The following is a 27,082-nucleotide window of genomic DNA, read 5'->3' as shown; positions in this document are numbered from 1 at the left end:
TTCTATGCAGCAAATAATTATATTTAAAATGTGATTTGAAGACATGAACACACTAACACAGTCCTTCTCTACACCACCAACATGCTAGAAACAGTTCTCTAACAAGAACAGAAAATCAGCAAAACCAAATTGTACATTGCATAACACAGTTATAATCACATTGTGTGTTTAACTCATACGTCCAAGGCCATTACCTGCTATTTTAAAAATATAAGCTGCTAAAAAAGTCATACATCACTATAGCCCATTGAAAATGAAATCAAAATGCATCCTGTATGCTGGAAATCCAAAATACACACAGAAAATACTGAGAACTATTAGTAGGTTAGCCAATGTCTGTGGAAAGACAAACAATGTTAACATTTCAGGTCAAAATCATTTCATTGGAATGTGAAGCATTAAGTTATATAAAACTAGTTACTGAATTCTGCTAATGTAATAAATATTTTAATATTACGTAATTTTTAATGTTTTATTAAGCACAATTCCAATAATATTCTCTAATCACATTGTCTTAAGCTATTCTAAAGTTTATAACTCTCTTTCCTCGTACAGCTAGAGCTTTTGGTCCTGCATTTTTTCCTGGTAAGTGTATAGTGTCATAGATGTAAATAATACAGTTAATTAGTCAAATGTATCTACATGTAAGCTAGAAGCCAGTATGGTTTGTATGCAAGGAGCGTGATTTTACAACCTGAAGTGTTTCATATGATCGGTCAGATGCTGGTAGTCAATAGTCAGTGAATGGCCTGCATAATGGTAGTTTTGATTAATCTGTACTTCAGTGTGAATGTATCTCCATTACAATCAGTCTAAGGAAAATCATAGACACAACATTGCATGGATATGGGTAGATATCATGGTGGGATCAGCTTAGGCGCTATTTTTTTAGTGATACACTGCAGAGGAGGCACTGCCAGACCTTCGAGCATTGCCACCCCAGCACCCCACGACAACCATGATTTAACCCTAACCTATTCACAGGACAATTTACAACGTCCAATATCCATTACTTTCATACAAGTATCATGTATGTAAATAGTTCAATTAATTGGATTGATGTATATAAACTTAAAGTGGAAGCCAGTATGGTTTTTATTGTGGAAATTTCTCTTACGGGGGGGGGGAGTAATTATTCAATCAACTATTTTCTGTTTAATAATTGTAATAAATGTAGACCAATTTGCAGAATTTTTTCACTTTGACACAATAGAGTCTTTTCTGTTGATCAGTGTCAAGAAAGCCCAATTAAATCCATTGTTGTAAAAATGATAAAAAACAAAAACTTCCAGAGGGTGTGAATACTCTTTATAGGCACTGTATTTTAAAAGTAAGTATAAAACGTCATAGATGTAAGTAGTTCAGTTTATTTGATCAGTGTATTTTATTTTAGGGGGAAACAGTATAATATGTTTGTGTGGAAAGTTTTTAAACATTTGAAATATTGTCTGTTCTCTTTCAAAACAGTAATTAGTTGTCAGACCATGACTTTGATAAAGGGACTGTTGGTTAATCTGTACTTCAGCGTGAATGTAATTTAGAAACATAGAAAACCTACAGCACAATACAGGCCCTTCGGCCCACAAAGTTGTGCCGAACATGTCCCTACCCTAGAAATTACTAGGCTTACCCATAGCCCTCTATTTTTCTAAGCTCCATGTACCTATCCAAAAGTCTCTTAAAAGACCCTATCGTATCCGCCTCCACCACCGTTGCCGGTAGCCCATTCCACGCACTCAGCACCCTCTGCATAAAACACTTACCGCTGACATCTCCTCTGTACCTACTCCCCAGCACCTTAAACCTGTGTCCCCTTGTGGCAACCATTTCAGCCCTGGGAAAAAGCCTCTGACTATCCACACGATCAATGCCTCTCATCATCTTATACACCTCTATCAGGTCACCTCTCATCCTCCGTCACTCCAAGGAGAAAAGGCTGAGTTCACTCAACCTGTTTTCATAAGGCATGCTCCCCAATCCAGGCAAAATCCTTGTAAATCTCCTCTGCACCCTTTCTATAGTTTCCACATCCTTCCTGCAGTGAGGCGAACAGAACTGAGCACAGTAGAGTCCAAGAGGGGTCTAACCAGGGTCCTATATAGCTGCAACATTACCTCTCAGCTCCTAAATTCAGTTCCATGATTGATAAAGGCCAATACATCATATGTCTTCTTAACCACAGAGTCAACCTGCGCAGCTGCTTTGAGCGTCCTGTGGACTCAAACCCCAAGATCCCTCTGATCCTCCACACTGCCAAGAGTCTTACCATTAATACTATATTCTGCCATCTTGTTTGACCTACCAAAATGAACCACTTCACATTTATCTAGGTTGAACTCCATCTCTGCCACTTCTCATCCCAGTTTTGCATCCTATCAATGTCCCACTGTAACCTCTGACAGACCTCCACACTATCCACAACACACCCAACTTTTGTGTCATCACCAAACTTACTAACCCTTCCACTTCCTCATCCAGGTCATTTATAAAAATCACGAAGAGTAAGGGTTCCAGAACAGATCTCTGAGGCACACCACTGGTCACCGACCTCCATGCAGAATATGACCCTTCTACAACCACTTCTGTGGGCAAGGCAGTTCTGGATCCACAAAGCAATGTCCCCTTGGATCCCATGCCTCCTTACTTTCTCAATAAGCCTTGTATGAGGTACCTTATCAAATGCCTTGCTGAAATTCATATACATTACATCTACTGCTCTACCTTCATCAATGTGTTCAGTCACATCCTCAAAAAATTCAATCAGGCTCGTAAGGCACGACCTGCCTTTGACAAAGCTATGCTGACTATTCCTAATCATATAATACCTCTCCAAATGTTCACAAATCCTGCCTCTCAGGATCTTCTCCACCAACTTACCAACCACTGAAGTAAGACTCACTGGTCTATAATTTCCTGGGCTATCCCTACTCCCTTTTTAGAATAAAGAAACAACATCCGCAACCCTCCAATCCTCCAGAACCTCTCCCATCCCCATTGATGATGCAAAGATCGTCACCAGAGGCTCAGCAATCTCCTCCTTCACCTCCCACAGTAGCCTGGGGTATATTTCGTCCAGTCCTGGTGATTTATCTAACGTGATGCTTTCCAAAAGCTCCAGCACATCCTCTTTTGATGAAATTTTTGTTTCATCAGTCTTAGTAAAAATCACAGGCACCATCCTGGATCAACTACTTAACTAATTTAAATTTAGTCAGCTTGATTGTTTGAAATAAGGAGTTATCTGTTGCATTACACATCATGTCAAACTTATTATATTCAATGAGATTCCGACACACTTAAGTTGTGATACAATACATCACAAAAATGATCAAATTCTTCTATTTTTATTTGTTATTTTTAGGAACCCACCTAATTCCCTACACTCATATTCATATTTAAAATGCAATAAATGCTTAAACACGTCAATACATTTCCTTAAAATAAATGGTAGATATCAAGATTCTATGACCATATGCTAGACCCAGATCTCCTATAAGAACAGATCTCCAACACAGCCATTTTTTTAAAAGCAGATTTCACTGCAGAGTCATCATCACAGAGTGTTTTAATGCATGGAGCAAGTTTATTTTCTACTGTTAATAAAAATAATATGGTGAAGTTGCACATGATTTTAATCCTCCAGTCCCTACAGGTGCTGCAAATCTGAAATAACAAAAGTAAATGAGCGAGAGAAGCAAGACAGGAAGTTATAGACTAGCTAGTTGAACTTCCATGGTTGGTAAGAGGTTCAGAAGGAGGTTTCGGAGTACTTGTAGGCACATGATAAAATAGGCCATGGTTTTCTCAGGGGGAAATCGTGCCTGTCAAATCATTTGGAATGCTTTGAAGAAATAATAGGCAGTTTAAACAAAGGATGTTGTGTGTCTGGATCTTCAGAAGGCTTTAGACAAGGTGTCACACATGAGGCTACAAGCAAGATGAGAGCCCATGGTATTGCAGGAAAGATACAAGCATGAATAGAAGATTGGCTGACTGGCAGGAGGCAAAGAGTGCAATAAAGGGAGCCTTTTCTGTTTGGCTAATGGAGTCCGCAGGGGTTAGAGATGGGAGCACTTTTTTTCATCTTACCTGCCAATGAGTTGGACAACAGAATTGATGGTTTCGTGACCAAGTTTGCAGACGATACAAAGACAGGTTGAGGGGCAGGTAGTGTTTAGGAAGCAGGGAGTCCACAATAGGACTTAGACAGATTAGGGTAATAGGTAAAGAAATAGCAGAACGGACTCATTAGGCAGAAATGTTAAACCTGCTCCTATATCTTATGGTCTCATGGTTAAGTAGTAGAAACTAGGCAACGTCTGTGGATAGGGAATAGTGGTAACATTTCGGGTCAAAATCCCTTTATTGGAATGGGCTCTAAGTTATATAAGATTAAGAAGCTGTGTAAACAAAGCCATAATTATATAAAGCTAACAGCTTGTTTTGCTGAAATCTATTGAAACAATATTCTCAGGTCGCATTATTCTTAACCGATATAAATTTTTATTACAGCCTTGCCTAATTTCATGGTAGACATTATTCAGGGACCTTCACCACATAAGTATTTGGTATCATAAATGGTAGTAGTTTATTTAATAAGATAAATTTCATTTTGAGTAAGACGAGGTATACTGTGGATGCATGGAGACTGATTTTAAGAACTGGAATGTATCATATGTTCTGTCCAAACACTTGTAGTCAGTATTCTAGAAAAAACGTAAGATAGTATAGCATAAAACAGATTTCAAACATTTTTGTTTGATACTAACAGATGAGGAAGTTGTTGTTTGAATGCACTGTTACTTGCCAAATATAAATCACTTATTAAATCTAAACAGTTTATTTTCTTCCAGTAAATACATTAATAACTCCTACTAGCAAGAAATGTTTAATCAGAATTACAATAATTATTGCCATAAGATATAGAAGCAGAATTAGGCCATTTGGCCCATTGAGTCTGTGTCGCCATTTCATCAATTCTGATCCAATTTTCCTCTCAGCCCCATTCCCCTGCCTTCTTCCTGTATCCTCTCATACTCTGACCAATCAAGAATCTATGTAAACGTAAAGACTTGGCCTCCACAGCTGCCTGTGGTAAAGAATTCCACAGATTCACCACTCACTGGCTAAAGAAATCCCTCTTCATCTCAATTCTAAAAGGATGCCCCTCTATTCTGAGGCTGTGTCTTCTGGTCTTGGAATCTCCTACCAAAGGAAACACCCTCTCCACATCCACTTTATCAAGACTTTTCACCATGCAATAGGTTTAAATGAAGTCACCTCTCATTCTTCTGAATTCTAGTGAATACAGGTCTAGAGTCATCAAAGACTATTAATATGACAAGCCATTCAATTTGGGAATCATTTTCGTGGATCTCCTTTGAACTCTTTCCAGTTTCAGCCCATCCTTTCTAAGGAAAAGGGCCCAAAACTGCTCACAATACTCCAAATGAGGCCTCACCAGTTCTTTCTAAAGTCTTAACATTACGTCCTTGCTTTAATATTCTAGTCCTCTTGACAGGAATGCTAACATCGCATTTGCCTTCCTCACCACAGACTCAATCTGCCAATTAACTTTAAAGGAATCCTGTACAAGGACTCCCAAGTCCCTGTGCACTGCTGTTTTTGTATTTTCTCTCTAGTTAGAAAATGGTCAACCCTTTCATTTCTTCCTCCAAAGTGCATGATCGTAAAATTCCTGACACTGTATTCCAGTTCTTTGCCCATTGCCCTAATCTGCCTGTCCTTCTGTAGCCTCTGTACTTCCTCAAAACTACCTGCCACTCACCTATTTTCATATTATCTGCAAACTTTGCAAAACAGCCATCAATTCCATCATCCAAATTGTTGACGTGTATTGTAAAAACAATCGGTCCCAACACAGACTCCTGTGGAACGCCATTAATCTCTGGCAGTCAACCAGAAAAGGCTCCTTTATTCCCACTCTTCGTCTCCTGCCAATCAGCCATTGCTTTATCCATGCGAGGATCTTTCCTGTAAAAAAATGACGTAACTTGTTAAGCAGCCTCATGTGTGGCGACTTGTCAAAGGCCTTCTGAAAATCCAAGTACGCAACCTCAACCAATTCTCCTTTGTCTATCCTGCTTGTTATTTCTTCAAAGAATTCCAGCAGATTTGTCAGCTAGTGGAAGCCATGTTGACTACAGCCCTACTTATCATGTGCCTCCAAATACCTTGAGACCTCATCCTTAATAACGGACTCCAACATTTTCCCAACCACTGAGTTCAGACTAACTGGCCTATGATTTCCTTTCTTCTGCCTTTCTCCTTTCTTGAAGAGTGGAGGGATATTTGCAATTTTCCTGTCTTCCAGAACCATTCCAGAATCTAGTGATTCTTGAAAGATCATTACTAGTCCCTCCACAATCTCTTCAGCTACCTCCTTCAGAACCCTGATGTGTACACCAGGTGACTTTTCTACCTTCAACCTTTCAGTTTCCTAAGCACCTGCTTTCTAGTTATGGTAACTTCACACTCTTCATGACTCCTAACAGCTGGAACTTCCACCATACTGCAAGTGTTTTCCACAGTGAAGACTGATGCAAGATTTTTATTCAGTGCATCTGCCATTTCTTTGTCCCCTATTACTACCTGCCCAGCATCGTTTTCCACAGTTCCAATATCCACTCTCACCTCTCTTTTACACTTTATGTATCTGAAGAAACTTTTGGTATTATTGGCCAACATATTATTTAATATTATTGGCCAATTTACTTTCACATTCCATCTTTACCTTCTTAATATCTTTTTAGTTGCCTCTGTTTGTTTTTAAAAGCTTCCCAATGCTCTAACTTCTCTTGCCTTTAGAATACTTCTTCCTGTTTGTGATGTATATATCCTGTGCCTTCCGAATTGCTTCCAGAATTTCCAGCCATTGCTGCTTTGCTGTCATCCCTGCCAGTGCTCTTCTCCAATCAATCTGGCCAATTCCATAAGACCATAAGATATAGGAGCAGAATTAGGCAATTTGGCTCATTGATTCTGCTCCATCATTCAATCATGGCTGATCCAGTTTTCCTCTCAGCCCCAATATTCTGCCACTCCTCTCTCATGCCTTCGTAATTCCCTTTACTCCATTGCAACACTGATCCATCTGACTTCAGCTTCTCCTTCTCAATTTTCGGGGTGAATTCGATCATATTTTGATCACTTGTCCCTAAGGGTTGTTTTACCTGAAGCTCTCTAATCAATTTGGGTTCATTGCACAACCCCCGATCCAGAATAGCTGATCCTCTGGTGGGCTCAACCATGAGCTGCTCTAAAAAGCTATCTCATTGACACTCCAGAAATTCCCCTCCTGTAATCCAGCACCAATCTGATTTTCCCAATCTACCTGCTTATTGAAGTCCCCCATGACTATTGTAATATTGCCCTTTTCACATGCATTTTCTATCTCCTGTTGTAATTTGTAGGCCACATCCTTACTACTGTTTGGGGTCTGTATGCAACTCCCATCAGGGTCTTTTTATCATTGCAGTTCCTTAGCTTTCTCCACAATGATTCAAACCTTCCAACCTTATGTTGCCTCTTTCTAATGATTTGATTTAATTTTTTTACCTACAGAGCAACGCCACCCCCTCCATCTTCCTGCCTGTCCTTTCGATACAATATGTATCCTTGGACATTAAACTCCCAGCTATAATCTCCTTTCAGCCATGATTCAATGATGGCTACAACATCATACCTGCCAATCTATAACTGTGCTACAAGTTCATCTACCTTATTCTGCATACTGCACACATTCAAATATAACATTAAACAAGAGGATGTGCTGGAGCTTTTGGAAAGCATCAAGTTGGATAAGTCTCCAGGACTGGATGAGCTGAACCCCAGGCTACTGTGGGAGGTGAGGGAGGAGATTGCTGAGCCTCTGGCAATGATCTTTGCATCATCAATGGGAACAGGAGAGGTTCCAGAGGATTGGAGAGTTGCAGATGTTGTTCCTTTATTAAAGAAAGGGAATAGAGATAGCCCAGGAAATTATACACCAGTGAGTCTTACTTCAGTGGTTGGTAAGTTGATGGAAAAGGTCCTGAGAAGTAGGATTTATGAACATTTGGAGAGGTATAATATGATTAGGAATAGTCAGCATGCCTTTGTCAAAGGCTAGTTGTGCCTTACGAGCCTGATTAAATATTTTGAGGATGTGACTGAACACATTGATGAAGGTAGAGCAGTAGATGTAGTGTATATGGATTTTAGCAAGGCATTTGATAAGGTACCCTATGCAAGGCTTATTGAGAAAGTAAGGAGGCATGGGATCCAAGGGGACATTGCTTTGTGGATCCAGAACTGGCTTGCCCACAGAAGACAAATATTGGTTGTAGATGAGTCATATTCTGCATGGAGGTCGGTGACCAGTGGTGTGCCTCAGGGATCTGTTCTGGGACCCCTACTCTTTGTGATTTTTATAAATGACCTGGATGAGGAAGTGGAGGGATGGGATAGTAAATTTGCTGATGACACAAATTGGGTGTGTTGTGGATGGTGTGGAGGGCTGTCAGAGGTTACAGTGGGACATTGATAGGTTGCAAAACTGGGCTGAGAAGAGGCAGATGGAGTTCAACCCAGATAAGTGTGAGGTGGTTCATTTTGGTAGGTCAAATATGATGGCAGAATATAGTATCAATAGTAAAACTCTTGACAGTGTGGAGGTTCAGAGGGATCTTGGGGTCCGAGTCCATGGGACTCTCAAAACTGCTACGCAGATTGACTCTGTGGTTAAGAAGGCATACGGTGCATTGGCCTTCATCAACCATGGGATTGATTTTAATAGCTGAGAGGTAATGTTACAGTTATATAGGACCCTGGTCAGACCCCACTTGGAGTACTGTGCTCAGTTCTGGTCACCGCAATACAGGAATGATGTGGAAAATATAGAAAGGGTGCAGAGGAGATTTACAAGGATTTTGCCTGTATTGGGGAGCATGCCTTATGAGGATAGATTGAGTGAACTCGGCCTTTTCTCCTTGGAGCAACGGAGGATGAGAGGTGACCTGATAGATGTGTATAAGGTGATGAGATGCATTGATCGTGTGGATAATCAGAGGCTTTTTCCCAGGGCTGAAATGGTTGCCACAAGAGGACACGGTTTGAAGGTGCTTGGAAGTAGGTACAGAGATGTCAGGGTAAGTTTTTTACACAGAGAGTGTTGAGTACGTGGAATGGGCTGCCAGCAACAGTGGTGGAAGCGGATACGATAGGGTCTTTTAAAAGACTTTTGGATAGGTACATGGAGCTTAGAAAAATAGAGGGCTATGGGTAACCCTAGGTAACTTCTAAGTAAGGACATGTTCAGCACAGCTTTGTGGGCCGAAGGGCCTGTATTGTGCTGCAGGTTTCCTATGTTTCTATGCTTCTATCTTTACCCTTTATTCACCCCTTTTCGACTTTGTCTACGTTTTACGTTGCAACTCATTCTGTTGACTGCAATTTTGCACTATCATCAGCCTCTCCTCATTACACATTGTCTCTGTTTGTAAACCTCATCTTCAGTGCTAATATCCACTTTTCCCACAATACTTCTGGCATTGAAATATACCCAGCTCAGAACACTAGTTGCACCATGCTCAACTTTTTGATATCTCACTTTGTCTGAGTTAGGAATCACAAGGTTGGGAACCAATGTCTGCCTCCACAACCTCTCCACTAACCGTTCTGGTACCCTGGTTCCCATCCCCCTGTAATTTAGTTTAAACCCCACCATGCAGCATTAACAGACCTTCTCACTGGGATATTAGTTCCCCTCCAGTTCAGGTGCAAACTGTCCCTTCTGTACAGGTCCTACTTTCCCTGGAAGAGAGCCCAATGATCAAAAAAATCTTATGGCCTCCCTCCTACACCAACTCCTTAGCCACGTATTAAACTGTATCATCTTCCTGGTTCTGGCCTCACTGGCGCATGGCACGGGTGACAATCCTGAGATCACAGCCCTGGAGGTCCTGCCTTCAACTTAGCACCTCACTCCCTGAACTCCCTATGCAGAACCTCTTCACTCATCTTACCCATGCCATCAGTACCTATATTGACCACAACTTCTGGCTGTTCACCCTCCCACTTAAGAATGCCGAGGACTCAGCCCGAGACATCCCAGACCCTGGCACCCGGGAGGTAACATACCATCTGGAAATTTCATTCTCGCCCACAGATCTTCCTGTCCATTCCCCTAACTAACGAATCCTCGATCACCACAGCGTTCCTCTTCTCAACCCCCACCCCACTTCCCTTCTGAGTCACAGAGTTAGACCCCATGCCAGAGACCCAACCACTATGATTCTCCTCTGTTTGATCATCCCCCCGACAGTATCCAAAGTGATATACCCGTTGTTGAGGGGGATGGCTGCAGGGGTACTCAGTACTGCTGACTGTTAACCAGTTTCCTGTGCCCTGCACCTTGGGTGTAAATATCTCTCTATATGCCCTATCTATCACATCCTCAGCCTCCCGAAAGGATCCAGTGTTCATTTCCCCTTACTGGTTTTTCACCTGGCACCTACCAGCCTTCTCCTTCCCACCCTCCCCCCACCTTCTTCATAGGGCCCTCGCCCCTTCCTTCTACAGTCCTGACGAAGAGTCTCGGCCCCAAATGTTCACTATTCATTTCCACGGATGCTGCCCAACCTGCTGAGTTCCTCCAGCGTGTTGTGCGTGTTGCTTTGACCCAGTGTTCATCCAGTTCCAGCTGCAATACGGATTTTTAGAAGCTGTAGCTGGATGTGCTTCTCGCAGTTGTAGTGGTCAGGGACACTGGAGGTCTCCGTGCCTTCCCACATCCCACCAGAGGGGCATTCACTATCCTGACTGGCATCTCTACTCTGCTAGCTGAGCAGATATAAAGAAGGGAAGGAAAAGATAAACTTGAGCGTTTATTTTCTTTTGCTCTCTCTGACTGAAGCCACTCCTCGTTGAAGCCTCACAATCACCAGTCTGACTCTGCCACCTCAGACAATGGCCGTCATACTTGTTCCTGCCTTCCTTTAACTAGTTCTTGCTAATCAATCCCAAAGACTGATTGGTCGCTGGTTAAAGCTCTCTTTTGCCGTAGCGACCTGCTTCTGCCTTTTGCACTTAGGCAGTGGACCTGATTGAACTCGCCTCTTCTTAAAACTTCCGATGTCTGGATTGGCTGCAGGTCAAAGCTCTTTTTCTCTGCAGCACAACTGCTGCCTTTTGTACTCAGGCAGAGGACCAGTTTGAAGTCCACTCCTCTCAAAATCAATTAGATTTATTATCACTGACTCCTGTGCTGCACATAGTAAATAAGGCGAGCATTACAGGCATAGACTGTAAAGATGCATTCCCTTGTAACCTAAAGGGAAATTGGAGTATTGTGCAGACACAACAAATTCCTGCACTGGTCCAGTGAAGAGCTTTAATAACCTCGTCTCTATAAAGGAGAGGTACCCACCTAGCGGAGCGGTTACCATGCGAACGGTCATCGTCGGGGTAGTCAGAGGAAGAGTAGTAAGGCTTTAGCTCAACAGAGCTTCAGCAAGAACAGGCAGAGGCAAGGTAGGTATGTAAATTCATTCCTTACTTCTTAATTAAATCTCGAGAGAATATGGGATGTTTCTACAGAGCAGTGTTCTGTTCTGCGTGCCAGACGTGGGATTCCCAGCCGTCTCCAAGCCTCCCCGATGGCCATATCTGCACCTGGTGCATCAAGACGCAGCTTCTTAGAGACCGTGTCAGGGAACTGGAGCCGCAGCTCGATGACCTTCAGCTTGTTAGGGAAAGTGAAGCAGTGATAGACAGGAGCTACAGGGAGGTAATCACCCCACGTCTACAGGAGACAGTTAAAATGGGTGACTGTCAGGAGAGGGAAGGGAGATGTCAGATAGTGGAGAGCAGCCCTGTGGCCGCCCCCCTGCACCAATTCTCCATTTTGAGTAATGCTGGGGGTGGGGAGGAGCGCCCTACCTGGGAGAACCAACATTGGCCGTGCCTCCGACACCAAGTCTGCTTTGTGGCTCAGAAGGGAAGATAACTGAAGAGGACAGCACCAGTAATCAGGGACTCTACAGTCAGGGGGACAGGTAGGCGAACCTGTGACACTGTAAGAAAATATAGATGGTAGTCTGCCTCCCAGATGCCAGGGTTCGTGATGTTTCCGGACGCATCCACAATATCCTGAAGAGGGAGGGTGAGAAGTTGTGGTACGTATTGGTACCAAGAACATAAGTAGAAAAAGGGAGGAGATCCTGAAAAAAGAATACAGGTGGTGTGGCTCTATTGGTGAGAGATGGAATTACACCTTGAAAAAGATGTGACATAGGGTCAGAGAATATTAAATCTTTGTAGGTGGAATTAAGAGACTGCAAGGGTAAAAAAAAAAAATTATGGGAATCATATATAGGCCTCCAAGTAGTAGTTAAGATGTGGGGTTAAGTTTGTAAAGGGAGCTGGACACAATTGTAATGGAATATTTCAGTATGCAAGGGGATTGGGTTAGTGTCCCACAGATAAAGAAGTTCTCAAATGCCAGGGGTAAGCAACCGTATCAGACAAAGGAAATTAAGGACTGCAGAAAGACCAAGAAAAAGGATATATAAGATAGAACAAGTGAGTGGGAAATTGGATGATTGATTGGGAAGCTTTTAAAATCAAACAAAAGGCAACTGAAAAAGCTATAAGGGAAAGATGAAATATAAGGAAAGTCCAACAAGTAATATAAACCAGGACACCACAAGATTTTTCAGTTAGATAAAGAGTAAAAGGGAGGTAAGAGTTGATATTGGACTTCTGGAAAATGATGCTGGTGAGGTAGTATTGTGGGACACCGAAATGGAAGGTGAACATAATGGGTACTTAGCATCTGTCTTCACTGAAGAAGAAACTAGTAGTATGCCAGAGGTCTGTGAGTGTCAGGGAGCAGGAATGAGCGCAATCACAATTACAGAGGAAAAGATGCTAGGCCACTGCAAATATTCAAGGTGAATAGACCATTAGTACTTGTTCCTCAGGGGTCAGTATTGGGACCGCTTCTTCTCACATTGGTTGTCAATGATTTGGATAATGGAATTAATGTCTTTGTGGCAAGTTTGCGGATTATACGGAGATAGGTGGAGGGGTAGGTGGTGCTGAGGAAGCAATGCAATTTCAGCAGCACCTAGACAAATTGGAAGAATGGGCAAAAAAGTGGCAGATGGAATACAGTGTTGGGAAATGTATGATAATACATTTTGGTAAAAGGAACAATAGTGCGGACTATAATCTAAATGGGGAGAAGGTTCAGACATCGGAGGTGCAGAGGGACTTAGGAGTTCTCGTGTAAGACTCCCAGAAGGTTAATTTACAGGTTGAGTCTGTGGTAAAGAAGGCAAATGCAATGTTGGCATTTATTTCAAGAGGAATAGAATATAAAAACAAGGAGATAATGCTAAGCCTTTATAAGACACTAGTCAGGCTGTACTTGAAGTATTGTCAAAGGTTTTGGGCCCCATATCTCAGAAAGGATGTGTTGTCATTGGAGAGAGTCCAGAGGAGGTTCACAAGGATGATTCAGGGAATGAATGGTTTAATGTATAAGGATAGTTTGTCAGATTTGGGTCTGCACCCATTGGAATTCAGAAGAATGTGGTTGGTTCTCATTGAAACATATCGAATGCTGAAAGGACCTGTTAGGGTCGATGTGGAGAGGATGTTTCCTATGGTGGGCATATCCAGAACTAGAGGGCACAGCATCAAAATTGAGGTGCGACCTATTAGAACAGACATAAGGAAGAATGTTTTTTAGCCAGAGACTAGTGAATCTGTGGAATACTCTGTCACAGACTACATTGGAGGCCAAGCCCATGGGTATACTTAAGCCTAATGTTGATGGTTTCCTGATCAGTCAGGACATCAAAAAATATGGCAAGAAGGCAGGTGTGTGGGGTTGAGTGGGATCCGGCATCAGCATGATGGAATGGTGGAGCAAACTCAATGAGCCAAATGGCCTAAATCTGCTCCTATGTCTTATGATCTTATCTGGCAGTATATCAGATAAAATAACATGATATGTTAGTTATTTCATTAAATATTGCCTCGTCTATTTTCAGTTGATCTCCATGAACCGCCAACAGCCGATGGTACGTTACATTAACTATTTATTGTTTTGCTAAATTATCCTGCTTTATATGTACTTCATCTTTCAAGGGTAGAGAATGATAGCAGTTCAGATTTATTAGTCTCTTCCCTGGAGACTCCAGGTGTATTAACTAACCTCTCTTTTATATTATCTTAAAGAACCTAATTAGTTCCTTGTAATATTGATCTAGAAAACAATCTTAAATGCAGTTTTCCACACTGCTTAGTTTTCCCAAGGTTAATACATTACCTTTGTTCACAATGTCCTATATCTTGATTATGCTCTGCTTATCGTCACAGGTGCATACTTTTCAAGGAATGCTGTGATATTAGTATTTCTGTCCTTTTATAAATCAATTGTTATTTGCGTGTAGTGTTCTGAGTTCAACACAATTATTTTAGCAATCCGAAAACATTATGTTTCTGAATCAAGCTTTCAAATATACTCAATACAAACCCATGGATCTCACAAACCCTATCAATCAAATTGTACAAACACCTCCACACTTGTCTAAGTCACTTCACTACATATGGCTAACAATTAAGATTTGAATGTAATATGAATTTTAAAAACATGAGAATTCATTTAGGAATTCACTGAAACTTAAAGGGTTACAGAGGCATGTGAGAGGAGGATTGCCCATGTGGATTGGAGGAGGACACTGGCAGAGGTGATGGCAGAGCAGAGATGGCTGAAGTTTCTGGCAATAGATCACAAAGCACAGGGTAGATATGTTCCACAAAGGAAGAAGTTCTCAAATGACAGGGGTAGGCAACCATGGCTGACAAGGGAGTTTAAAGACTGTATAAAAGCCAAGGAAAGGGTGTGTATAAGGTAGCAAAAGTGAGTGAGAAATTGGATGATTGGGAAGCTTTTAAAATCCTACAAAAGGCAACTAAAAGAGCTATAAGAAGGGAAAAGATGAAATATGATGGCAAAGTAGCCAATAATATAAAGCAGCACGCTGAAAGTTTTTTCAGTTATCTAAACAGTAGAAAGGAGGTGAGAGTTGTTATTGGACCATTGGAAAATGATGCTGGTGGGGTAGTAATGGGGGGAGGGCGCGGGGAGACAATGAACTAAATAGGTACTTTGCATCAGTCTTCACTGGGGAAGATCACAGCAGTGTACCAGAGGTCCGTGAGTGTCATGGAGCAGGAGTGTGTGTCATTACAAAGGGAAAAGTGTTAAGCAAACTCAAAGGTCTTAAGGTAAGTAAGTCACCTGGATCAGATGGACTACACACCAGAGTTCTGAGAGAGGTTGCTGAAGAGATAACGGATGCATTGGTCAAGATCTTTCAAGAATCACTTGATCCAGACAAAGTCCCAGAGGACTGAAAAATTGCAGATGTCATTCCACTCTTTAAGGAGGAAGGCAAAAGAAAGGAAGCTATAGGCCAGTTAGTCTAATGTCAGTGGCTGGGAAAGTGTTGGAGTCTATTTTTAAGGATGAAGTTTTGGAGTACTTGGAGACTAATTTAAAAAAAGTCAAAGTTTGCATGGTTTCTGTAAAGGGAAATCTTTCCTGACAAATCTGTTAGAGTTCTTCGAGGAAGTAACAAGCAGAGTGGACAAAGGAGAACAGTGGATGTCATTTACTTGGATTTGCCCAAGGCATTTGATAAGGTGCCACACCTGAGGCTGCTTAACAAGATAAAATCCTGTGGCGTTACAGGAAAGGTACTGGCATGGAGAGCGAAATGGCTGACAGGAAGGAAGCAGCATATGGGAATAAAGTGGACCTTTTCTGGTTGGCTGCCAGTGACTAGTGCTGTTCTTCAGGGGTCAGTATTGGGACCGTTACTTCTCACAATGATTGTCAATGATTTGGATAATGGAATTGATGTCTTTGTGGCAAGTTTGCGGATTATACGGAGATAGGTGGAGGGGTAGGTAGTGCTGAGGAAGCAATGCGATTGCAGCAGGACTTAGACAAATTGGAAGAATGGGCAAAAAAGTGGCAGATGGAATACAGTATTAGGAAATGTATGATAATGCAGTTTGGTAAAAGGAACAATAGTGCAGACTATTATCTAAATGGGGAGAAGGTTCAGACATCGGAGGTGCAGAGGGACTTAGGAGTTCTCGTTCAAGACTCCCAGAAGGTTAATTTACAGGTTGAGCCTGTCGTAAAGAAGGAAAATGCAATGTTGGCATTTATTTCAAGGGGAATATCATATAAAAGCAAGGAGATAATGCTAAGCCTTTATAAGACACTAGTCAGGCTGTACTTGAAGTATTGTCAAAGGTTTTGGACCCCATATCTCAGAAAGGATGTGTTATCATTGGAGAGAGTCCAGAGGAGGTTCACAAGGATGATTCAGGGAATGAATGGTTTAATGTATAAGGATAGTTTGTCAGATTTGGGTCTGCACCCATTGGAATTCAGAAGAATGTGGTTGGATCTCATTGAAACATATTGAATGCTGAAAGGACCTGTTAGGATCGATGTGGAGAGGATGTTTCCTATGGTGGGCGTATCCAGAACTAGAGGGCACAGCATCAAAATTGAGGTGCGACCTATTAGAACAGACATAAGGAAGAATGTTTTTTAGCCAGAGACCAGTGAATCTGTGGAATACTCTGTCACAGACTACATTGGAGGCCAAGCCCGTGGGTATACTTAAGCCTAATGTTGATGGTTTCCTGATCAGTCAGGACATCAAAAAGTATGGCAAGAAGGCAGGTGTGTGGGGTTGAGTGGGATCCGGCATCAGCATGATGGAATGGTGGAGCAAACTCAATGAGCCAAATGGCCTAAATCTGCTCCTATGTCTTATAATCTTATCAGATAAAATAACATGATATGTTAGTTATTTGATTAAATATTGCCTCGTCTATTTTCAGTTGATTACGATGAACCGCCAATATTCCATGGTACGTTACATTAACTATTTACTGTTTTGCTAAATTATCCTTCTTTATATGTACTTCATCTTTCAAGGGTAGAGAATGATAGCAGTTCAGATTTATTAGTCTCTTCCCTGGAGACTCCAGGTGTATTAACTAACCTCTCTTTTAAATTATCTTAAAAAACCTAGTTAGTTCCTTGTAATATTGATCTAGAAAACAATCTTAAATGCAGTTTTCCACACTGCTTCGTCTTCCCAAGGTTAATACATTACCTTTGTTCACAATGTCCTATATCTTGATTATGCTCTGCTTATCGTCACAGGTGCATACTTTTCAAGGAATGCTGTGATATTAGTATTTCTGTCCTTTTATAAATCAATTGTTATTTGCGTGTAGTGTTCTGAGTTCAACACAATTATTTTAGCAATCCGAAAACATTATGTTTCTGAATCAAGCTTTCAAATATACTCAATACAAACCCATGGATCTCACAAACCCTGTCAATCAAATTGTACAAACACCTCCACACTTGTCTAAGTCACTTCACTACATATGGCTAACAATTAAGATTTGAATGTAATATGAATTTTAAAAACATGAGAATTCATTTAGGAATTCACTGAAACTTAAAGGGTTACAGAGGCATGTGAGAGGAGGATTGCTCATGTGGATTGGAGGAGGACACTGGCAGAGGTGATGGCAGAGCAGAGATGGCTGAAGCTTCTGGCAATAGATCACAAAGCACAGGGTAGATATGTTCCACAAAGGAAGAAGTTCTCAAATGACAGGGGTAGGCAACCATGGCTGACAAGGGAGTTTAAAGACTGTATAAAAGCCAAGGAAAGGGTGTGTATAAGGTAGCAAAAGTGAGTGAGAAATTGGATGATTGGGAAGCTTTTAAAATCCTACAAAAGGCAACTAAAAGAGCTATAAGAAGGGAAAAGATGAAATATGATGGCAAAGTAGCCAATAATATAAAGCAGCACACTGAAAGTTTTTTCAGTTATCTAAACAGTAGAAAGGAGGTGAGAGTTGTTATTGGACCATTGGAAAATGATGCTGGTGGGGTAGTAATGGGGGGAGGGCGCGGGGAGACAATGAACTAAATAGGTACTTTGCATCAGTCTTCACTGGGGAAGATCACAGCAGTGTACCAGAGGTCCGTGAGTGTCATGGAGCAGGAGTGTGTGTCATTACAAAGGGATAAGTGTTAAGCAAACTCAAAGGTCTTAAGGTAAGTAAGTCACCTGGATCAGATGGACTACACACCAGAGTTCTGAGAGAGGTTGCTGAAGAGATAACGGATGCATTGGTCAAGATCTTTCAAGAATCACTTGATCCAGACAAAGTCCCAGAGGACTGAAAAATTGCAGATGTCATTCCACTCTTTAAGGAGGAAGGCAAAAGAAAGGAAGCTATAGGCCAGTTAGTCTAATGTCAGTGGCTGGGAAAGTGTTGGAGTCTATTTTTAAGGATGAAGTTTTGGAGTACTTGGAGACTAATTTAAAAAAAGTCAAAGTTTGCATGGTTTCTGTAAAGGGAAATCTTTCCTGACAAATCTGTTAGAGTTCTTCGAGGAAGTAACAAGCAGAGTGGACAAAGGAGAACAGTGGATGTCATTTACTTGGATTTGCCCAATGCATTTGATAAGGTGCCACACCTCAGGCTGCTTAACAAGATAAAATCCTGTGGCGTTACAGGAAAGGTACTGGCATGGAGAGCGAAATGGCTGACAGGAAGGAAGCAGCATATGGGAATAAAGTGGACCTTTTCTGGTTGGCTGCCAGTGACTAGTGCTGTTCTTCAGGGGTCAGTATTGGGACCGTTACTTCTCACATTGTTTGTCAATGATTTGGATAATGGAATTAATGTCTTTGTGGCAAGTTTGCGGATTATACAGAGATAGGTGGAGGGGTAGGTGGTGCTGAGGAAGCAAGGCAATTTCAGCAGGACCTAGACAAATTGGAAGAATGGGCAAAAAAGTGGCAGATGGAATACAGTATTAGGAAATGTATGATAATGCAGTTTGGTAAAAGGAACAATAGTGCAGACTATTATCTAAATGGGGAGAAGGTTCAGACATCGGAGGTGCAGAGGGACTTAGGAGTTCTCGTTCAAGACTCCCAGAAGGTTAATTTACAGGTTGAGCCTGTCGTAAAGAAGGAAAATGCAATGTTGGCATTTATTTCAAGGGGAATATCATATAAAAGCAAGGAAATAATGCTAAGCCTTTATAAGACACTAGTCAGGCTGTACTTGAAATATTGTCAAAGGTTTTGGACCCCATATCTCAGAAAGGATGTGTTATCATTGGAGAGAATCCAGAGGAGGTTCACAAGGATGATTCAGGGAATGAAGGGTTTAATCTATAAGGATAGTTTGTCAGATTTGGGTCTGCACCCACTGGAATTCAGAAGAATGTGGTTGGATCTCATTGAAACATATCGAATGCTGATAGGACCTGTTAGGGTCGATGTGGAGAGGATGTTTCCTATGGTGGGCGTATCCAGAACTAGAGGGCACAGCATCAAAATTGAGGTGCGACCTATTAGAACAGACATAAGGAAGAATGTTTTTTAGCCAGAGACCAGTGAATCTGTGGAATACTCTGTCACAGACTACATTGGAGGCCAAGCCCATGGGTATACTTAAGCCTAATGTTGATGGTTTCCTGATCAGTCAGGACATCAAAAAATATGGCAAGAAGGCAGGTGTGTGGGGTTGAGTGGGATCCGGCATCAGCATGATGGAATGGTGGAGCAAACTCAATGAGCCAAATGGCCTAAATCTGCTCCTATGTCTTATGATCTTATCTGGCAGTATATCAGATAAAATAACATGATATGTTAGCTATTTGATTAAATATTGCCTCGTCTATTTTCAGTTGATCTCGATGAACCGCCAATAGCCGATGGTACGTTACATTAACTATTTATTGTGTTGCTAAATTATCCTGCTTTATATGTACTTCATCTTTCAAGGGTAGAGAATGATAGCAGTTCAGATTTATTAGTCTCTTCCCTGGAGACTCCAGGTGTATTAACTAACCTCTCTTTTATATTATCTTAAAAAACCTAGTTAGTTCCTTGTAATATTGATCTAGAAAACAATTTTAAATGCAGTTTTCCACACTGCTTCGTCTTCCCAAGGTTAATACATTACCTTTGTTCACAATGTCCTATATCTTGATTATGCTCTGCTTATCGTCACAGGTGCATACTTTTCAAGGAATGCTGTGATATTAGTATTTCTGTCCTTTTATAAATCAATTGTTATTTGCGTGTAGTGTTCTGAGTTCAACACAATTATTTTAGCAATCCGAAAACATTATGTTTCTGAATCAAGCTTTCAAATATACTCAATACAAACCCATGGATCTCACAAACCCTATCAATCAAATTGTACAAACACCTCCACACTTGTCTAAGTCACTTCACTACATATGGCTAACAATTAAGATTTGAATGTAATATGAATTTTAAAAACATGAGAATTCATTTAGGAATTCACTGAAACTTAAAGGGTTACAGAGGCATGTGAGAGGAGGATTGCCCATGTGGATTGGAGGAGGACACTGGCAGAGGTGATGGCAGAGCAGAGATGGCTGAAGTTTCTGGCAATAGATCACAAAGCACAGGGTAGATATGTTCCACAAAGGAAGAAGTTCTCAAATGACAGGGGTAGGCAACCATGGCTGACAAGGGAGTTTAAAGACTGTATAAAAGCCAAGGAAAGGGTGTGTATAAGGTAGCAAAAGTGAGTGAGAAATTGGATGATTGGGAAGCTTTTAAAATCCTACAAAAGGCAACTAAAAGAGCTATAAGAAGGGAAAAGATGAAATATGATGGCAAAGTAGCCAATAATATAAAGCAGCACGCTGAAAGTTTTTTCAGTTATCTAAACAGTAGAAAGGAGGTGAGAGTTGTTATTGGACCATTGGAAAATGATGCTGGTGGGGTAGTAATGGGGGGAGGGCGCGGGGAGACAATGAACTAAATAGGTACTTTGCATCAGTCTTCACTGGGGAAGATCACAGCAGTGTACCAGAGGTCCGTGAGTGTCATGGAGCAGGAGTGTGTGTCATTACAAAGGGAAAAGTGTTAAGCAAACTCAAAGGTCTTAAGGTAAGTAAGTCACCTGGATCAGATGGACTACACACCAGAGTTCTGAGAGAGGTTGCTGAAGAGATAACGGATGCATTGGTCAAGATCTTTCAAGAATCACTTGATCCAGACAAAGTCCCAGAGGACTGAAAAATTGCAGATGTCATTCCACTCTTTAAGGAGGAAGGCAAAAGAAAGGAAGCTATAGGCCAGTTAGTCTAATGTCAGTGGCTGGGAAAGTGTTGGAGTCTATTTTTAAGGATGAAGTTTTGGAGTACTTGGAGACTAATTTAAAAAAAGTCAAAGTTTGCATGGTTTCTGTAAAGGGAAATCTTTCCTGACAAATCTGTTAGAGTTCTTCGAGGAAGTAACAAGCAGAGTGGACAAAGGAGAACAGTGGATGTCATTTACTTGGATTTGCCCAAGGCATTTGATAAGGTGCCACACCTGAGGCTGCTTAACAAGATAAAATCCTGTGGTGTTACAGGAAAGGTACTGGCATGGAGAGCGAAATGGCTGACAGGAAGGAAGCAGCGTGTGGGAATAAAGTGGACCTTTTCTGGTTGGCTGCCAGTGACTAGTGCTGTTCTTCAGGGGTCAGTATTAGGACCGTTACTTCTCACATTGTTTGTCAATGATTTGGATAATGGAATTGATGTCTTTGTGGCAAGTTTGCAGATTATACGGAGATAGGTGGAGGGGTAGGTAGTGCTGAGGAAGCAATGCGATTGCAGCAGGACTTAGACAAATTGGAAGAATGGGCAAAAAAGTGGCAGATGGAATACAGTATTAGGAAATGTATGATAATGCAGTTTGGTAAAAGGAACAATAGTGCAGACTATTATCTAAATGGGGAGAAGGTTCAGACATCGGAGGTGCAGAGGGACTTAGGAGTTCTCGTTCAAGACTCCCAGAAGGTTAATTTACAGGTTGAGCCTGTCGTAAAGAAGGAAAATGCAATGTTGGCATTTATTTCAAGGGGAATATCATATAAAAGCAAGGAGATAATGCTAAGCCTTTATAAGACACTAGTCAGGCTGTACTTGAAATATTGTCAAAGGTTTTGGACCCCATATCTCAGAAAGGATGTGTTATCATTGGAGAGAGTCCAGAGGAGGTTCACAAGGATGATTCAGGGAATGAAGGGTTTAATCTATAAGGATAGTTTGTCAGATTTGGGTCTGCACCCACTGGAATTCAGAAGAATGTGGTTGGATCTCATTGAAACATATCGAATGCTGAAAGGACCTGTTAGGGTCGATGTGGAGAGGATGTTTCCTATGGTGGGCGTATCCAGAACTAGAGGGCACAGCATCAAAATTGAGGTGCAACCTATTAGAACAGACGTAAGGAAGAATGTTTTTTAGCCAGAGACCAGTGAATCTGTGGAATACTCTGTCACAGACTACATTGGAGGCCAAGCCCATGGGTATACTTAAGCCTAATGTTGATGGTTTCCTGATCAGTCAGGACATCAAAAAGTATGGCAAGAAGGCAGGTGTGTGGGGTTGAGTGGGATCCGGCATCAGCATGATGGAATGGTGGAGCAAACTCAATGAGCCAAATGGCCTAAATCTGCTCCTATGTCTTATGATCTTATCTGGCAGTATATCAGATAAAATAACATGATATGTTAGTTATTTGATTAAATATTGCCTCGTCTATTTTCAGTTCGTGTCACTGAATCGCCAATAATCACTGGTACGTTACATTAACTATTTATTGTTTTGCTAAATTATCCTTCTTTATATGTACTTCATCTTTCAAGGGTAGAGAATGATAGCAGTTCAGATTTATTAGTCTCTTCCCTGGAGACTCCAGGTGTATTAACTAACCTCTCTTTTAAATTATCTTAAAAAACCTAGTTAGTTCCTTGTAATATTGATCTAGAAAACAATCTTAAATGCAGTTTTCCACACTGCTTAGTTTTCCCAAGGTTAATACATTACCTTTGTTCACAATGTCCTATATCTTGATTATGCTCTGCTTATCGTCACAGGTGCATACTTTTCAAAGAATGCTGTGATATTAGTATTTCTGTCCTTTTATAAATCAATTGTTATTTGCGTGTAGTGTTCTGAATTATTTTAGCAATCCAAAAACATTATGTTTCTGAATCAAGCTTTCAGATATACTCAGTACAAACCCATGGATCTCACAAACCCTGTCAATCAAATTGTACAAACGCCTCCACACTTGTCTAAGTCACTTCACTACATATGGCTAACAATTAAAATTTAAATGTAATATGAATTTTAAAAGCATGAGAATTCATTTAGGAATTCAGTGAAACTTAACACTGTAGTTACCTGCTCCATGCAGATTTTTAATTCTGATGATCCTATAACTAGATTATTTGCTTTTACAGAAGCACCCATTTTTATACAAGTTGAAATCAGTCCTACAATGGGTAAGTTTTTGAAACAAATTTTAAATTAACTTGTGCAATAAAATTATGATGTTATCCTCTCCCACTCCCCGTCCCCTCAATGTCCCTCTCGCTCTCCCCTCCCAATACCACAACTCACGCTCCCTCCCTCTCCCCTACCCCTTTCTCTCCTCCCTCCCCTCCCTCACTGTTCCCCTCTCCCCACCCGCTCCCTTCTACCCTCCCTCTCCCTTCTCCCCTCCCTTCACCCCTCTACCCACTCTCTACTGCAACAGAAGACCATGAACATCAACTAGTTTGTCTCCTTGTTAAGTATAGGAGGTAATAAAGTGGCCACTGGTTGAATTATATATGTACTTACATTTCTTTTGGATACGTGATTGGAGCCAATTCCTAATCTGACATTTCATTTCCCCCATGATATCTATTCTGTGAAGTAACCTCATGAGAGTAGCCTTGTCAAAGGCTTTGAGAAGTTATGGCTAGACAATGTACACTGGATTTTCCCCATCCATCAACACTGGATATGCTAGTAAATGCTATTAAATAAAACATAAAACATCAGGAATAAGAATGTTAAACTTTTTAAGAGTTTTATGTTTCAATGAGATTGCCTACTATTCTTCAAAACTCTTCAGTAAAGACCTACTTTGTTCAATCACCATCACAGGGAAAATGATCCTAAAAATCAAAATGGTGGTTCTTTGAAACATTTTCTCTTTCACAAGTTTATCCTTATTTAGTTAGGAAAATCAGACATGTTAACGATATTCCACATAACATCTTAACAGGGCTCTGCATAAATGAAGAAACTTGTCACTAATCTTCTGTTCAAATCCCTTTGCCATGAAGGCCAAAATAACATTTAACTTTCTAATTTTTTGATGAACAAATTTTCACTGATTGCTGTACAGGGACCTCTGGCCATCAACACCTTGCAATCTCTCATCATTTCAGAAATACTTCTTCTTATTTTATTTCTAGTTAAGTAGATTGTTGTGTTTTTAATACTTCAGTAATATCAATGGAATATTGTAAATATGTTATTTGATTAAGCATTCCTTGTTGTTTACATAATTCATTACAAGTTATATGTAAGAGTACATGAATGGCATATGTCATTGTGCCACCAGTTCCTATGTGCACGCCTCGCTCAAAGTCCTCGCAAGGATATACACAAGTTATCCTGGCTCCATTTTTTCTTTCAATTAGTTACATGTTTTGGAGTTACAAAACATAAGGGTGGCAACAAGGATGTTTTAATGATTACCTACCTGTTGTAGCAATACGTTCGAGTTTTTAAAAAGCGCAATGAGTTGTTCAAGTTAAAAAAGGCAGTAAACTGACAAATTCACAGTTCATAAAGAGTGTGTATCAGGTGATAATAATCATAAATAAAAAAAGAAAGCAGTAAAGGCTGGCTACGTCGGAAAGATAGATTGTTTCAATTGCACAGAAGTTAATTGGGTAACGTATAGTGAGTGAATTCTTTTTCTTTTTCAATCTTTTTATTAAGTTTCAAATTAATAAACATAGCAGTAATAATAATGATACAAAAAGGTCGGGATTACATTACTAACAGTTAACATGTACAAGCACAGATCCCAAGTAACACAATATATTTTAGCCTCCCAATCTCTTAGTAACTAACCATGAAAAAGATATTTTATAAAGAGAAAAAAAACCCTAAACTAAGAAAAACAAAAACTAAACTAAAAAAAACAAACAAAGATTGGGCTGTCGTATTTCACCGGCTAATATTATTATTTGTCGTTAACTCCACTCCTCTATACATGAACAAAAAATTACTGAAAAGGATTCAGAAAGGGTCAACTTACATCATATGAAAATATTGAATAAATGGCCTCCAAGTTTCCTCAAATTTAACCAAAGGATCCATGGTACCACTCCTAATTTTTTTCCAAGTTTAAACATGCTATCGTTTGGGAAAACCATTGAAATGTAGTGGGGGGATTGGAATCTTTCCATTTAAGTAAAAAGGATCTTCTGACTATTAATGTAACAAATGCAATTAGACGACAAGCTGATGAGGATAAATGACTGGAGTCTATCACTGGTAGTCCAAAAATTGCAGTAATAGGATGAGGTTATAAATCAATAAGCAGAACTACTGAAATAATATCAAAAATATCTTTCCAATGTTTTTCTAGAAGAGGACAAGACCAGAACATATGTGTCAAGGAAGCTACCTCAGAATTACATCTATTACAAACAGGATTTATATGGCAGTAAAAGCGAGCTAACTTATCCTTGGACATATGAGCCCTATCAACCACCTTAAATTGTATCAGAGCGTGTCTGGCACACACTGAGGAAGTATTAACTAGTTGAAGAATTTTCTCCCATTTCTCTGTCGGTAAAGATATCTGAAGTTCTCTTTCCCACACAATCTTAATTTTATCAGAAGTACCTAAGCGTATTTTCATAATTAAATCATAAATAAATGCTATTAAACTCTTCTGATAGGGATTTAAATTTAAATTTTTTGTGTAACTTCAATTTGATGTGATATCGGAAAGGTAAGTAAAATAACATTCAAGAAGTTCCTAATCTGTAAATATCTGAAAGAGTGTGATCTAGGCAAGTTATATTTATTAGACAGCTGTTCAAAGGACATAAAACAATCATCCATGAATAAATCACAAAAACATGTTATTCCCTTTGTTTTCCATAAAAGAAAAGCTTGATCAATTCTAGATGGTTGAAAGAAAAAATTAGAACTTGAGAGGATAAATTTATTCAATCCAAAATATTTATGAAATCGAAACCATATTCGTATTGTATGTTTAATTATTGGATTTATCATTTGTTTATTTAATTTAGTAAGTGCAAAGGGAAGCACAGCTCCTAGAATAGAAGCCAATGAAAACCCCTGTACAGACTCCCGCTCGAGGTTCATCCATTGTGGACATTGAGTTTCATCCAACTCTTGTATCCAAAACATTAAATATCAAATATTACTTGCCCAATAATAAAATCTAAGATTCGGCAAAGCCAAACTGCCTTCCTTTTTTGATTTCTGTAAATATTTCTTACTTAACCTGGGATTTCTATTCTACCATATATATGAAGACATTTTTGAATCAATAATATCAAAAAAAGATTTAGGGATGAAAATTGATACCGCCTGAAATAGATACAGAAATTTAGGTAAAATAATCATCTTAATAGCATTAATTCGACCAATAAAAGATAAGGACAATGGGGACCATTCAGAAAACAGTTGTTTAACATGATCAATTAAGGGTAGAAAATTAACTTTAAATAGATCCTTGTGCTTCTTAGTAATTTTAACACCCAAATAAATAAAATAATCAGTAACCAATCTAAATGGTGATTGTCTATAGGTTGGAACTTGCATACTTATTGGGAAAAGCGCACTCTTATTAAGATTCAATTTATAACCAGAAAACTGCTAAACTGAGCAAGTAGTGTTATTACTGCAGGGATGGATTCCTCTGGGTTAGAGATATATAGTAACAAGTTATCTGCATATAGTGATACTTTATGCATCCCATTCCCACGAGTAATGCTAAATATATCGGGTGAATCACAAAGAGCGATTGCCAAGGGCTCCAGGGTAATATCAAATAGTAAAGGGTTTAAAGGACAGCCCTGTCTAGTA

At 40.1% G+C, this 27,082-nt stretch overlaps 1 protein-coding gene across 2 annotated transcripts in view; it reads left to right on the top strand.

Annotated features, from left to right (window-relative positions):
* LOC134356643 (inter-alpha-trypsin inhibitor heavy chain H3-like) overlaps window positions 1–27,082 on the top strand; it is a 133,599-nt gene that overhangs the window by 78,742 nt on the left and 27,775 nt on the right. The window contains exons 18-23 of one of the 2 annotated variants that reach the window (XM_063067615.1): window positions 556–585; window positions 14,061–14,090; window positions 16,939–16,968; window positions 19,829–19,858; window positions 22,719–22,748; window positions 23,416–23,457. In XM_063067615.1, the coding sequence (XP_062923685.1) occupies window positions 556–585; window positions 14,061–14,090; window positions 16,939–16,968; window positions 19,829–19,858; window positions 22,719–22,748; window positions 23,416–23,457 (192 nt within the window). The remainder of the gene's footprint in view (window positions 1–555; window positions 586–14,060; window positions 14,091–16,938; window positions 16,969–19,828; window positions 19,859–22,718; window positions 22,749–23,415; window positions 23,458–27,082) is intronic. The other variant, XM_063067616.1, reaches the window with a different exon arrangement.

This window comes from Mobula hypostoma, chromosome 15 (assembly GCF_963921235.1).
Source record: "Mobula hypostoma chromosome 15, sMobHyp1.1, whole genome shotgun sequence".
NCBI lineage: Eukaryota > Metazoa > Chordata > Chondrichthyes > Myliobatiformes > Myliobatidae > Mobula > Mobula hypostoma.
This window is presented reverse-complemented; position numbering and strand designations above follow the sequence as displayed.